Source organism: Hyla sarda, chromosome 4 (genome assembly GCF_029499605.1).
Source record: "Hyla sarda isolate aHylSar1 chromosome 4, aHylSar1.hap1, whole genome shotgun sequence".
In the NCBI taxonomy this organism is placed as follows: Eukaryota; Metazoa; Chordata; class Amphibia; order Anura; family Hylidae; genus Hyla; species Hyla sarda.
Genome location: NC_079192.1, coordinates 143,565,257 through 143,581,767, shown reverse-complemented (window position 1 = coordinate 143,581,767; position 16,511 = coordinate 143,565,257). Strand labels below are relative to the sequence as shown.

The following is a 16,511-nucleotide window of genomic DNA, read 5'->3' as shown; positions in this document are numbered from 1 at the left end:
TGGCCCACATTTACTTAGAAAATCGGGGTGTAAGTCTATGTTGCTTTCTTACCCGGCTGCTTTTTTCCCCTGGTATTTATTATTATGTCGCATCCTGTTTGTCGCACGTGGGTTTTGTTGGTTTTGGTTTCCAACTCCTCTGAGCTGTCGGGAAAAAATCCACAACAATACAACAAATTCGGGTTGGAAACCTTTATAAATACGTGGGAAAGCTCAGAAATGTCGGGTAACGCCCCTTTTTCGGGTTTGGGAAAATCCACATCGGGTCCGTCGGGAAAAAATGTCGCATCGTGTCGCAGACTGGCGCACGATGTCTGCGACATGGAGCAGACAAAGATGCGACAAATAAACCCGACAAAAGAGGTCGGGTTTAGAATAGTAAATGAGGGCCAATGACTGTACCATAATATTCATAGACACATTATCAAGTGTAAATTAATAATTTAGTGCATTCATTAGCATTAACATATAAACATATTAGAAACTGCAACACTCAAATCAGAAAATGGCTGCTTGCTTCTTCTATTGAATGGGCACTCTCATTAAAACTAATTTTAAATAAATAAACAAATTTTAAATAAAAAAAATCTTTCTAATGTCCTTTATTTGTTTTTAAAAAACTTCCTCCCTAGTTGTCCAGAGCAAATCCCCCCCCCCCCCCCCCATCTTTTTCACAGACTTTGGACTAATGCTGGCCCGGCAGGCGTCCAAACCCAGGGATGCAGCCTTATCCAATCACAGCTCATCTCACACTGAACTGCTGTGGGTTGTGTGTAGCAGAGTGAGGGAGGAAGTTCTCCCCTGTATGGCTTCAGATGATGTCACACCTGCTGAGTAACGCCCCTTCCTGAGCAGAAAATACAGAGCAATATCAAGATAGAAAACTAACAAATAATAAAAATAAAGGCAGGGGGTGGTTTATCATGATGGGGGCAGTGAACTGGGAGGATTATAACATTTAACAAGATCATGAGAGGTACTTATTAAGCTTTTGCATCAGCAAGTCAAATCCCCCTCCCCTCTAATATATACTAGGTTGGTAATTTTTTTCCCAACAGACTCAGTGGACTCTCCGGAGCTAACTACTCACAGGCTGACAATACACTCGGCCTGCACTAGCCTTCATCAGCAGGCCCTAAGCCCTATGATGATAGATGTTGTCACCAGCTCATTGTCAACTCTTCAACATCACTTGCAAAAGCAACACTACTGCTGCCCTAACAAAGAATTCCCCTTTTGAATGGGTCTGTTCCACGTCTCCCAGACTTCGGATCACCTGCACTGTCCTAGCCTTCTGTCCTGCTGCCTTTCCTACAGACTGGCAATCCAGTGCCCTGATGTTCACAGCCAGGCCTGCCTTACACAAACCAACAATACGTCACTCCTTACCCTTGGTGCCACAATCCTTGCCTTTTTTATCTCCTATCTGGATTCCTCCTTAGCGTAGTCAGCTTCTGTCTTTCCCTAGGCTGACACTCGTGTCTGCAATAGTACTGCCAGTCACACACTAGCCCCTTTCTCCTGTTTAGCAGCCTCGTGTGTCACTTACTCCTGAGTCCTGCTAGAACGGAGGCGTCTATTAGCAACGAGGGTAATACAGGGATATATAACATAAACATAAACATAACTTTAAACTACATACAAAAACAACAGTGACCATATATACAATATACACAATTATATGTAGACAGCAGGAACAAATAAATAAACCACTGAGAGGTTCATAAACTGCAAAGAGGGGCATAGAGTGAACAGGACACATGTGAACATACCCTTATAAAGTCTGCAGTGCACGAATAGTCTCCTTTTAAGTAAATGACTGATTACTTTTTTTTTTTTTTTACTGTGAGTCACTGTAGAATTTAATTTCTTGAGAATGTTCCTTATGAAAAAAGGTTGGTACTGTAACCACCCACCAATAACTCTGTTCATACTTAGTGTTTTTTTTATGTTGCCTATTAATGTCCAGAATGCCCAACTATTTTATTTGGTGATAAAAAATACCAATAACACAAGCAGAAAGCTCTACCTGTAGGGGGGGTGGGGGACCTAACACACCTACGTACTCCCAGGGCATAAATGGGTGGACCATGTAATGTCTGCAATAACAGCGGAAAATTACGCACACCAATATAGAAAAAAAGAAAGCTGTAGCAGACTGATATAGAAAACAATGACAACTTTATTGTTAAAAAGACATGATTAGAAAAACAGACAAAGAGGAATGGCAGTTGAAACAGAGGACACCTCCTGAATAAAGTGCATAATAATGCTACAATGGCAAGTACCACACGCTATATTGCTATATAGGGGGAGATTTATCGAAATCTGTCCAGAGGGAAAGTTGCCCAGTTGCCCATAGCAACCAATCAGATCGCTTCTTTCATTTTCAACAAGGCCTCTGCAAACTGAAAGTAGTGATCTGATTGGTTGCTATGGGCAACTGGTCAACTTTTCCTCTGGACAGGACTTGATAAATCTCCCCCATAGTGCTATATAGTGAGGTAGAGAATAGAAGAATGCAGCACTCCCAATTAGTGTTGAAAAAAAACTTGTAGTTTATTCCATGATGCAGACAACGTTTCGGCGATCTCTCACCGCCATTGGCGGTGAGAGATCGCCGAAACGTTGTCTGAATCATGGAATAAACTACAAGTTTTTTTTCAACACTAATTGGGAGTGCTGCATTCTTCTATTCTATACAAGTTGTGATCCGGGACACCGAGGTTCCATTGTGCCTGCACCCAGCTACATAGAATTTATTCCTTGGATGTGCTGCTTCTATTTGAGTTTATATAGTGAGGTAGGTATATACAGGTTGCACGCAACATGCAATTTTCAACAGCCTATCAAAAGTGCATTAGTACAAAAGGTGCAAACTGCAGAAATACCCACACATACAGTGTAGAATCCGCAGCCAGGAGACGTCCACCCCTACGACCGTTTCGGACAGGAGTCCTTTATTTGGGGACAAAAAAATAGAAACCATTTGTATCCATTACAAGAAGCAGGAAAACACAGTTACCAATAGTGTATATTTGTAGGCTTGAGAGATAACTGTAAAAAAGAGAACATTTGGAAATGACTTCTGGTTCATCACAATTTCACCCAGACATTTGCACTGGTTGTGATCTTGAAACCTTACACTAAAGGTGATGGTTGGTGTTTTCCGGCGCCATGTTTAACACCTAACGTCAGATGGCCACCCTGGGCTGGCTGCTAGATGAAAGTTGAGCCTTTGGATTAACAACTTTTGAGGTCATTTTGTATAACTTTTGTATAAATATATGCACATTCTGATTCACATGATTCTTTTTGTTAACTACGTAAATGAAAAAAATGCAAAGGTGCCCATGTTCTCATTTAAATGTTACATAGTATAATGGGTCCCAGGATAACTGGGCAGCATAAAACTCCTCTTTTAGCTGACACTTGCTGGTGTCTAATAACTCGTTTTGGGTTATGTGACAATTAACCTATAGGTCTGTATTAACAAGATAGAAGGCTGTTAAAGGGGTTCTCCTATGCTATTCAAATATCTAGCTGACCAATGGGATCTGACCACTGTGACAACTATGCACGGGAATGGAGGTCAGTTGAGTAAATGGAGCATTACTGTGCATGCTTGGCCACTGCTCCATTCATTCTCTATGGGACTTACTAACATTGCTGAGCACTAAAAGTCCCATAAGGCTAAGTTTCCACTTGGTTTTTTTTCTGGCAATGGCAATGGCCTCAACATACAATGGTCTTTTCTGGACCATTGTAAGTTGAAACCAGACTCAACATACAATGTACAGACAGTCCGGATCTGTGAAACGTGTCAATGGCCGGAAGAACCGACCAATCAGAATGGACGTTCACTGGTAAAACCCCTGTATTACTGAAGTGCATGCACTGAATTCCTGTCTGGTAGCACCCCCTACAGTACAGGGAGGTATTACATGTTCTGTACTCTTTACCTGTGTCAGAGTTACCTGCTCCTTTGGACACCAGGTAAGGGAGACTCCATGTTACTTTTTTAGGACATTGCATGTACTGTACCCCGAAGAAGCTCCTGTCCTCCACATAGACCAGTCTTTCCCAAGCAGGGTGCCCCCAGCTGTTGCAAAACTACAACTCCCAGCATGCCCGGACAGCCAAAGGCTGTCCAGGCATGCTGGGAGTTGTAGTTTTGCAACAGCTGGAGGTTCCCTGCTTAGAAAACCCTTACATAGACAGTGATTACAGCTCCCAGCAGCTCTTTCTTACTTTTATATATAAGGACTTGCTTTATCTATCTTAGTTATCTACTTATTTTTTCTTTTTTCTTTCATTCTCACTGTTTTTCTTATTTTTGGATGACATTTTGGGCCTTTAGAACCAATTACCAGGTTTCAAGTTACCAGGAGTTATGGTCTCAACATACAATGGTCGTCCTGGAACATATAAATATTGTAACTTGAGGGACCACTGTGTACATACATGGGTGTTACATGTAATAATGTATGATTTTCCTTTTGAGAATGTATCACCTCTGTTTTCTTTTTATATTTTTTCAATGAACTGTAGAACATCCCAATTCCAACTCTAAAGGAATTAGCAAAGTCTTTGGAATCAAATACCCATGTTAAGTGTTTTAGCCTTGCAGCAACACGGAGCAATGATCCAGTAGCAATTGTAAGTATATATTATACATGAATTTTCTATATCATTGTACATGAAATCATAAGGTCACACCATAACTATAAAGAAGAATTTTTTTCTGCAAAAGAGGCTATGACAGTATATAGGATCATTAATGGAGGCCATGTTTTGTGATTATATCTGTCATTTGTAGTTTGAGGAAAATATAGGAACATACAATACCCATGCAGTGTGAGCAATAACAATGTCCTAACACTCCTCGGTGACATTGCCAACCAAGGCAGTGGTCTTACCCCATGTGGCTTCATGGGCCATTCCTTGAGTTTACAGAGTAGGCACCTCTGCTTGTGATGACACCTCCCAATGTACCCTTACCTGTGACATAAAAACTCCTTTTGGGATGCAATCCACTGTGAGAGAGCAATGTTGTAGGGTACATGAAAAGGGGTACTCCGGTGGAAAACATTTTTTTTTTTTTTTTTATCAACTGGTGCCAGAAAGTTAAACAGATTTGTAAATTACTTCTATAAAAAAAATCTTAATCCTTTCAGTACTTATTAGCTACTGAATACTACAGAGGAAGTGCTTCTCTTTTTGGAACACAGTGCTCTCTGCTGACATCACAAGAACAGTGCTCTCTGCTGACATCTCTGTCCATTTTAGGAACTGTCCAGAGCAGCATATGTTTTCTATGGGGATTTTCTCCTACTCTGGACAGTTCTTAAAATGGATAGAGATGTCAGCAGAGAGCACTGTGTTCATGATGTCAGCAGAGAGCTCTGTGTTCCAAAAAGAAAAGAATTTCCTCTGAGTACAAAAACAGTAAAACAAGTGTAGATACAAAAAATAGCTTACATGCATTTTAGACACTTTTTAAACACTTTAAGGGTGTGGCTTAGCAAAAAGAAGATGTGACATGAAAGTTTTTGGTGTAAAACTAAGCCAACTAATAGAAGGTGCAAACTAATACTAGACAGTCCAGATTTTGAAACCGCCTGAGCCGCTATTAAACATCTAGTGGAATTATAAGAATTATACAGTTTTTTTTTTTTTATCTTTCCTGTTGTGTTTTCAAGGTTACTCAACCCTCCCTTAGATTTTAATAGTTAAATAACCTTTAATATGGAATTAAGGGAGCATGCATAGCTTTAAAAGGGTACTCCGCTGCTCAGCGTTTGGAACAAACAGCCGTCACATAGACTTGCATTGAGGGGGCGGGTGTGACGTCATGAGGGGGCAGGGTTATGACGTCACGAGCTCCCGGCTCCAATGTTTGGAACAGTTTGTTCCAAACGCTGAGCAGCGGAGTACCCCTTTAAATTTGAATCATACAGTAGATACAAATACATGTTAGACATATGTAGAATAAGAGAAGATGCTTGAAGTATTAATGTTTTTAGCTTACCAGTCTGCTGTTTTTAAGGCTTTTGCAGATATGTTGAAAGTTAATAAAACTTTGCGAAGTCTCAACGTTGAGACAAACTTCATAACTGGAACTGGGATTTTGGCCCTTGTAGAAGCCCTGAAACAAAACCGGGTCCTCACAGAGATTAAGATAGCTAATCAGGTAATGGTATAATGATTTATTTAGCACTGGACAGCATGCTATAGCCCCCATCCATCTGACATCTACCTTCCTGCCTGCAGAGACAGCAGCTGGGGACTGCCGTGGAGATGGAAATTGCTCAGATGCTTGAAGACAACCCAACAATTCTTAAATTTGGATATCAGTTTACACAGCAAGGTCCAAGGACCAGAGCAGCGCAAGCCATTACCAAGAATAATGACTTAGGTGAGTTCTGATGTGATAATATTACCAGCATACAGTGCCCGGCAGTGTGCCTGTAAGTGAGACCAGATATCACTTCCTATACCAGTATGTTCACCAGATGTCAGACATCAAAGATAAGGAAGGCTTTTCAAGCCAGGCATAATGGTGAGAAGAGAAAACAGCTCCTAATGTGACAGAGCGGAGACTAGTCATTGCACTTATGTAAATAACGTCTAATAATCATTGTAGAACAGAGCAGCAGAAATGTATTAGAAATAATCGGAGACTAGTCATTGCACTTATGTAAATAACGTCTAATAATCATTATAGAACAGAGCAGCAGAAATGTATTAGAAATTATCGGAGACTAGTCATTGCACTTATGTAAATAACGTCTAATAATCATTATAGAACAGAGCACCAGAAATGTATTAGAAATTATCGGAGACTAGTCATTGCACTTATGTAAATAACGTCTGATAATCATTGTAGAACAGAGCAGCAGAAATGTATTAGAAATAATAGAAAATTGCTTTATATATTTCTTGGTAATCCTCAATTGTAGCCTGTGTTACATTCTTATAGGAATATTCCTCAGATTAACAGACAGCAACCAATCACAGCTCAGCTTTTATATTACCAGAGCATTTTGAGAAACAAAAGCTGAGCTGTAATTGGTTGATATCTGTGTGAGATATCTCAGACATATTTATAAATGTGGACCAGTGTGTCCAGGGGCGTTGCTAGGTCTCCAAAAGACCAGGGGCTAGAGCCCACAGACCAACCCTTCCCCTAACCACACCTCCAAACACACCCTTAACCACACCCCCAAGCACGCCCCTAACTACACCCAGCCTTCTTCTTTAACAACACACAGCACATACACAACAATAATCCCCTCCCCATATCACCTAGTTATCCCGTTTCCTGTGGATAGGGGGATCATTTAAAATTTTAGAAATACCTCAAGAGCAAGAGCAATAATGTCGTCAGTCTGTCACCTGAGTTTAGGAGAACCTTCTATACTGGCAGACTGACAACAACCACTATAATTACCACCAGCTATTGTACAGCTACAACTCCCATCATGCCTGGAGAGCCTAAGGCATTATGGGAGTTGTAGTTTTGTAACAGCTGGAGAGCCACAGGTTAGGGTACAGTGACACCCATCATCACTGCAGAACTTACAAGTGATTACAGCTCTGATGGGACAGTCAAGAGAATACAGAATGGTATCAGTGACCTGTGCGACATCTTCTCTGTTGTCTTTCCTTTTCTTCTTCATCTTGTCCAGGCACCAGGACTTTTTCCAGCTACATCTTCTCTGCAGAGTCTGAGGCCCAGATATTATAGGTTCCTTAATTTGTCAGCAGATCCTCTGTATAAAGACAAGCATTATAACCCTGCCAGAAACTGTGTCACCTGAATATAACCCTGTCAGACATCATGCCCCCTAAATATACCCCTACCAGAAACTGTGCCCCCGCCACACACTGTACCTGTAATAATACTGCAACACAGTGTTTCTTCTCAGGCTGAATCCCACCCTTGCACTGTCTTCCTTCAGACCCCTCTGTCCTCCTCCCCCAGACCCCTCTGTCCTCCTCCTTCAGACTCCTCTGTCCCCCTTCTCCAGACCCCTCAGTCTTCCTCCCAGCTCCTCTGTCCTCCTCCTCCAGACCCTCAATCTTTTTCCCAGCTCCTCTGTCCTCCTTCTCCAAACCCCTCAGTCTTCCTCCCAGCTCCTCTGTCCTCCTTCTCCAGACCCCTCAGTCTTCCTCCCAGCTCCTCTTTGCACATCCAGACCCATAAGTCTTGCTTCAGGCTATTCATCACAAACATCCCCCCACCACCACCCACTAAAAAGTCCCCAGGCTTCACCCCTCTCCCAGTCACATTTCTCCCCTTTCCTGTCACATTACTCCCCCTCCCTATCACATCCCCCCTCCCTTTCACATCTCCCCTTCCCTCTCCATCACATTTCTCTCCCTCCCTGCCACATTTCTCCCCCTCCCTGTAGCATTATTCCCCCTCCATGTCACATTATTCCTGCTTTATGTTACATTATTCCACCCCCCTGTCACATTTCTTCCCCTTCCTGCCACATTTCTTCCCCTCCCTGTCATATGTCCCCCCTCCATTTCAATTTTTTTCCTCTCCTTGTCACATCCCCCCCCCCCCGTAAAATCCCCCCCCTTCCTGTAAAAAAATACCCTGATTCTTACCTATCCCCAGTTCCCCACAGCTCCCGTTCTCCACTGTAGGGTCTCGGTATCTTCTCTCTGCCCCCGACAAATGCTGGTTTCGGGAACTTTCCTGATGAGCCAATCACTGGCCAGACACATGACACTGCTGCGGTCACTGATTGACTGAGCAGGAAAATTCCTGAAACCAGCACTTGTCAGGGGCAGAGAGAAGATACTGAGACCCCACATAGCAGAACGGGAGCTGCGATAGACCTACAGGGATCGGGGTTGGTGAGCATAGGTTTTTCTATGTTTTCCCCGCACCCCTATTATTACTTAGGACAGTTTTTCCCAACCAGGGTGCCCCCAGCTGCAAAACCACAACTCCCAGCCTTTGGAACCATTGATTTAACATTAAAATTTTGGCAGCAGTCCACATGCACACCTCATACATACATGCACACCTCATACATACATGCACACCTCATACATACATACATGCACACCTCATACATACATACATGCACACCTCATACATACATGCACACCTCATACATACATGCTCACATCATACATATATACATGCACACATCTAAATCACCATGAGGGCTATAGACCTAAGACCTGGGGATATAACCTTGTTAACCCCCCCCCCCCCCCCCCCTAGTTATCCCCCTAAGTGTGGCTAATAAAAACCCCAGATATTAGTGATCAGAATGTAAAAATCTTACCTTTATCTGCACAAAGTATGCAGAACCTGACATTTCACGGTGTCAATTTAGCAATCTTAAATAAACCTGTTACATTGAAAATGTGGTCCAATCGGCAGGCCTTGTGTTTTAGGGCAGGAGAAGCTGAGCAGATTGATATATAGTTTTATGGGAAAAGTTCCAGGATAACTTGTCATTTATTCATGGAAGTATGTGCTCATTCTGGGCTAAGTAGTCAAGTTAGTGGTCCTACTAGTAATCAAGTGGGTGGTCCAACTGGTAGTCAAGTGGGCAGTCCTACTAGCAGTCAGTAGGGCAGTTCTACTAATAGTCAAGTGGGTGGTCCTACTTAGTAATTGACAGCTATCTGTGTTTAATTGTGCATATAGAGAAAGCTGTCAGTCACTGAGTAGGACCATTTAACTACATAGCATAGAATGAGCAGAGATCTATAACATGCTGTCTGCAGATTAGACTGCATTTTTAACGTGGAAGGTTCCCTTTAAACTAGGGCAGAATTCTTTATCTATAACACCAAGTGGTAATGATAAAAGGTTGGAAACGACCGTATTTCCTACTCTGACTAGAAATCGTAATGCTTTCTGGCATCCTGAAACTCTTGTCCACCAACCAAGCGTCTCTTCCAACTGTGTGAGTCATCTACATTTATTTCCAGATTATGTCAGTGAGAGAAGGGGAAGAACCCCCCTCCGTTGCTTCTCATTCTAATTTTAGAAAAGTAACAGAATCAGGACTTTTCCTTCAATATATTTCGAGTTTATTTACGAGGAATGGTGCAACCGAGGATATTAATCCATGAGCCCAGGCAGAAAATAATAATAATGCTAAATGACCCTTTATAATTATTTACAAATAAACCACCACCCCCTGCTATCTGCAGCTGACATCTGCCATTAGTGACTTGCATTAGAGATTAATCTCATGTCCATTGTTTAAATCCCTACATAACGTGGTCAACAGCAACCATAGACAGGCAGTAATATGAGATTCCAGAAATCACAGCACATCGCAATACAGTGTACTGTACAAATGATTGCTTGTACAGGGTGCCAGTGTAAAATAAATAAATAAGTATAAATTACAAAAAATTTTACAAGTTTGGTATCACTCACGACATACGGAAATAACCAATGCCAGAGTAGTTTTTTTCCAGTCACATTTCATCCCAAAGCAATGAAAAAGTCTTATCTGCCCCAAAATGATACCAATAAATCATTTTATGGAGTAAAACAAAAACTATGTAAATTTGGTATAGCTGAAATCAACCTGACCTGCAGAAGAAAGTTTACATAGACATTACCATATAATAGTGAAGTTATAAAAAACTAACAGAACACATTTGGAAAATTGCTTTTTCTGGGTTCTCAAAGCATTATAAGGTAAAGGTGAAGAATGGCATTAAAGGAGTAGTCTACTGCAGACTATTCCCACTCCGTTGTGCCGGGGCTGAAAAAAAAAATAAAAAAGCAATCTTTCACTCACCTTCCTCCCTTCCCCCCGTAGCGCCACTACAGCTGTTCGGTCCACCGCTCCAGTCTTCTTCCTTCTTCCTGTGCACAGATCGTCACACAGTGCTCAAGCCTATCACCAGCTGCAGCAATGTCCCGCCTCGGCCTAGGTGTACTCCAATTCTGTGAAAGAAAGTGGGCTGGATCCCTGGGGATAGCATATGCCTGAAATTGCGCCCTTCTGGATGGAGTGGGCTGTGGTGCCCTAGACTGATACCAACCCTGCCTTTCCCCTTATCCCGGACCTGCCTGTATACCCACTGGCCTCAGTGGTCTTGTGTCTAATATATAGCTGAGGCTAGTGCTTGAAGCAAATATAATTTCTAGTTCTTGAAGCAAATATAATTTCTCTTTGTTTTCTATCTACCATAGCATAGCAACCATACAGTGGGGCAAAAAGTATTTAGTCAGCCACCAATTGTGCAAGTTCTCCCACTTAAAAAGATGAGAGAGGCACCTGTAATTTTCATCATAGGTATACCTCAACTATGAGAGACATAATGAGAAAAAAAATCCACAAAATCACATTGTCTGATTTTTAAAGAATTTATTTGCAAGTTATGGTGGAAAATAAGTATTTGGTTACCTACAAACAAGCAAGATTTCTGGCTCTCACAGACCTGTAACTTCTTCTTTAAGAGTCTCCTCTGTCCTCCACTCGTTACCTGTATTAATGGCACCTGTTTGAGGTTGTGGACAGGTGACTTTTATATTGATAACAAGTTCAAACAGTCACACTCCAAACTCCACTATGGCCAAGACCAAAGAGCTGTCGAAGGACACCAGAAACAAAATTGTAGACCTGCACCAGGCTGGGAAGACTGAATCTGCAATAGGCAAGCAGCTTGGTGTGAAGAAATCAACTGTGGGAGCAATTATTAGAAAATGGAAGACATACAAGACCACTGATAATCTCCCTCGATCTGGGGCTCCATGCAAGATCTCACCCCGTGGGGTCAAAATTATCAAAAGAACAGTGAGCAAAAATCCCAGAACCACACAGGGGGACCTAGTGAATGACCTGCAGAGAGCTGGGACCAAAGTAACAAAGGCTACACTCAGTAACACACTACGCCACCAGGGACTCAAATCATGTTGTGCCAGTACATGTCCGGGCCCATCATAGAAAAAAGAGTCCTGTGTAGACTATTAGGCAATGCTCAGGTGTGGGTATTCACCGACTCCACAATGCAAATCCTTACAAGTAAGACCATGAGCGTGCAGCAATCACTTTAGCTATTAAATTTTAGACACTCGCTGTTAGATTATTTTTTCTTTATTCAACATCTTCATAAAATTCAAGGCTGTGATATTCAAAAGCTTGCAGCAGGTAGATGTAACAATTCGGCATACAACCATCCCAGCAGAGATGGAATTCACTAGTCGAAAGCCATCAGGGTCTGACGCGACGTTTCGGGGGAACGCCCTCTTAATCATGTCCGGGCCCGTCTGAAGTTTGCTAGAGAGCATTTGGATGATCCAGAAGAGGATTGGGAGAATGTCATATGGTCAGATGAAACCAAAGTAGAACTTTTTGGTAAAAACTCAACTCGTCGTGTTTGGAGGAGAGAGAATGCTGAGTTGCATCCAAAGAACACCATACCTACTGTGAAGCATGGGGGTGGAAACATCATGCTTTGGGGCTATATTTCTGCTAAGGGACCAGGACGACTGATCCGTGTAAAGGAAAGAATGAATGGGGCCATGTATTATGAGATTTTGAGTGAAAACCTCCTTCCAGGGCATTAAAGATAAAACTTGGCTGGGTCTTTCAGCATGACAATGATCCCAAACACACTGCCCGGGCAACGAAGTAGTGGCTTCGTAAGAAGCATTTCAAGGTCCTGGAGTGACCTAGCCAGTCTCCAGATCTCAACCCCATAGAAAACCTTTGGAGGGAGCTGAAAGTCCGTGTTGCCCAGCCACAGCCCCAAAACATCACTGCTCTAGAGGAGATCTACATGGAGGAATGGGCCAAAATACCAGCAACAGTGTGTGAAAACCTTGTGAAGACTTACAGACAACGTTTGACCTCTGTCATTGCCAACAAAGGGTATATAAAAAAAAGTACTGAGATTAATTTTTGTTATTGACCAAATACTTATTTTCCACCATAATTTGCAAATAAATTCTTAAAAAACCACACAATGGGATTTTATGGATTTTTTTTCTCATTCTGTCTCTCATAGTTGAGGTATAACTATGATGAAAATTACAGGCCTCTCTCATCTTTTTAAGTGGGAGAACTTGCACAATTGGTGGCTGACTAAATCCTTTTTTGCCCTACTGTATGTAGAAGCAACATTGCATATCCATATACAGTTTTCATTCATGCTATCACCACCTGGTGGACGCAACTGGTACTGCATTTATCCAAATAGATTTTTTTGTCACCCACAATTTCTTCTTCAAAATAAACACAAAAGCCCAGATTGATCAATCTGCATAAGACAAAAATGTGTCTTATGCAGTCTTATGGTGCCAGAAAGTTAAACAGATTTGTAAATCACTTCTATTCAAAAATCTTAATTCTTCCAGTACTTTTTAGGGGCTGTATACTAAAGAGAAATCCAAAAAAGAAATGCATTTCCTGTGAAGTCCTGACCACAGTGCTCTCTACTGACCTCTCCTTTCCATTTTAGGAACTGGAGAAAATCCCCATAGCACACATATGCTTTTCTGGACAGTTCCTAAAATGGACAGCAGAGGTCAGCAGAGAGCACTGTGGTCAGGACTTCACAGGAAATGCATTTCTTTTTGGATTTCTCTTTAGTATACAGCCCCTAAAAAGTACTGGAAGAATTAAGATTTTTTAAATAAAAGTGATTTACAAATCTGTTTAACTTTCTGGCACCAGTTGATTTAAAAAAAAAAAAAAAAAGTTTTCCACTGTAGTACCCCTTTAACAATTCACTGATTGATTCCTATATTCTGTGAATAAAAATATGCATTTTTTAAAATTTATTCGTATTTGTTTTTTCTCTGCAGTTCGTCAAAAAAGAATTGAACGGGAACATCAGTAAAGTAGGCACAGATTCATATGCTGTCTTCTTTTGGAAGAATTGGAGGCCAACCTGCAAGACTGATAGATGCACTAATGTCATGCAGTCCTGTTGGATTTTTTTCTTTTTTTATTATTATTATTATTATTATTATTATTATTGCTGACTTCTAAAAGACTTAAAACAGCACTACATATTTTGTTAAAAAAAAAAAAAACTGCACTTGTACTTTGCATATGAAAACAGGTTTAATGTGACATACAACTCATGATGCTGACATTGCCAACCCTGTGGTGCTGTCATGTGACCTCAGTTACATTTTATATGGGGCGCATGGCACTGCATTGCCGTCTTTCCATAACTTCATAAAATGATCCTTTTTTTTTTTTAAGTTGTATGTTTTTTTCATGTAGCAGTTTTGTAAAAGCAGTGACTGAATTGTTGCTAGGCTCCTTTAAAAAGCTCGAAGCAACCAAATTCAGGCTTGTCCTTTTCTGGCTTATATATATTCCTATAGTATCATGAGCCATAAGAGTCCTGTAAGACTAGGACAATAACTCTTGCCAGACAAAGATCGCCATGTTTAACAGCCAAAATGCTGGATTGCAACTAAAATTGAATGGGGACGGACTTCTGGTCACTGCCACCTGCGACCCCATCTACTTTCATTAGCTGTGATGCAGAAGTGCAATATGGTGACTTTTGGATGTGATTTCTGTTGCAGCCTTAGTGACTGTGTAGCCTTCTTGTAATGAAACAAATGATACATCCTGCTGAATCTGAGGCTATAAGCCAGTGTTTCCCAACCAGTGTGCTTCCATCTGTAGCAAAACCACAGCTCCCAGCATGCCCGGACAGCCAAAGGCTGTCCGGGCATGCTGGGAGTTGTGGTTTTGCGACAGCTGGAGGCACACTGTTTGGGAAACACTGCTCTAAGCTCATATTAAAGGGGTTATCCAGAAAAAAAACAAAAAACTTTTTTATATATATCAACTGGCTCCAGAAAGTTAAACAGATTTGTAAATGACTTCTATTAAAAAATCTTAATCCTTTCAGTACTTATGAGCTGCTGAAGTTGAGTTGTTCTTTTCTGTCTAAGTCCTCTCTGATGACACGTGTCTCGGGAAACGCCCAGTTTAGAAGCAAATCCCCATAGCAGACCTATTCTGCTCTGTGCAGTTCCCGAGACAAGCAGAGATGTCAGCAGAGAGCACTGTTGCCAGACAGAAAACAACAACTCATCTTCAGCAGCTAATTATTGGAAGGATTAATATTTTTTAATAGAAGTCATTTACAAATCTGTTTAACTTTCCAGAGCCACTTGATATAAAAAAAAAAAGAAAAGTTTTATTCCTGGAATACCCCTTTTAGGAGGTCATGTTTACATCTATTTTTCCTCTAATGTCCACAGGGTTTCATGTCATAAGTTTATTTTTGTTCCAATCACTAAGTTAATTCAGGCTTAAAAGGGATTTATTTTTTCTTCACTTTAGACATTTTTGTTATATCTAGGGAATATGTTGTAAGTGTCTAATATGTGGCAAGAACTTGGCTATATCTGTAGCTTCCATAGTTTGTACGTGCACGACCACATATAAACCGTATACAGACCACCTTGAAGGGGTACTCCCGTGAAAAACCTTTTTTTTTTTTAAATCAACTGGTGCCAGAAAGTTAAACAGATTTGTAAATTACTTCTATTCAAAAATCTTAATCCTTCCAGTACTTTTTAGGGGCTATATACTACAGAGGAAATGCTTTTCTTTTTGGATTTCTCTGATGTCATGACTACAGTGCTCTCTGTTGATCTCTGCTGTTCATTTTAGGGACTGTCCAGAGCAGGAAAAAATCCCCATAGCAAACATATTCTGCTCTGGACAGTTCCTAAAATGGACAGCAGAGTTCAGCAGAGAGCACTGTGGTCGTGACATTAGAGAAATCCAAAAAGAAAAGAATTTCCTCTGTAGTATACAGCCCCTAAAAAGTGCTGGAAGGATTAAGATTTTTTAATAGAAGTAATTTACAAATCTGTTTAACTTTCTGGCACCAGTTGATTTAAAAAAAAAAAAAAAAAAAAAGTTTTCCACGGGAGTACCCCTTTAAGTCTGTTCCTATCTGCAGCAGCTCTGGTGTCAGAGGACCCTCTTCCCTATGATCCTTCCAAATCTCATTTTCGATTGCATGACTGGTTGACATGGTATATAGCTCCCAAAACTGTGGTTCTTGGAGCTACATAGTGGGAAGTTGTCGGACAATGTGGAGCATCCTATAGATCAGTGGTCTCCAAACTGTAGCCCTTCTGATATTGGAAAACTCGGCTGTCCGGGCATGCTGGGAGTTGTAGTTTTGCAACATCAGGAGGGCTACAGTTTGGAGACTACTTTTATAGATACACTTTAAAGGGGTACTCCACTGGAAAATATTTTTTTTTAAATCAACTGGTGCCGGAAAGTTAAACAGATTTGTAAATTACTTCTATTAAAAAATCTTAATCCTTCCAGTACTTATCAGCTGCTGTTATGATCGACATGAAGTTCTTTTTGAATTTCCCCAGATAGGAAGAACACTGTGGCACTGAGTATATGTTGCAAATAAAATGTTTTCTTTATTGCCGCATAGCAGGTAACAGAGGTATCAGACCAGAACGCCGACGAGCGCTGGTTTCGCGTCAAATGACACTTTCTCAA

General features: G+C 41.1%; 1 protein-coding gene across 3 annotated transcripts in view; it reads left to right on the top strand.

Moving 5' to 3' along the window:
* Positions 1-15,521, top strand: part of LOC130368527 (tropomodulin-2-like) — a 96,928-nt gene extending 81,407 nt beyond the window's left edge. For all 3 annotated transcript variants that reach the window (XM_056572314.1, XM_056572315.1, XM_056572317.1), the window contains exons 7-10: positions 4,552-4,659; positions 6,050-6,193; positions 6,274-6,418; positions 13,811-15,521. In XM_056572314.1, the coding sequence (XP_056428289.1) occupies positions 4,552-4,659; positions 6,050-6,193; positions 6,274-6,418; positions 13,811-13,845 (432 nt within the window). In that variant the 3' untranslated portion in view covers positions 13,846-15,521. The remainder of the gene's footprint in view (positions 1-4,551; positions 4,660-6,049; positions 6,194-6,273; positions 6,419-13,810) is intronic.
* The last annotated feature ends 990 nt before the right edge of the window (positions 15,522-16,511 follow it).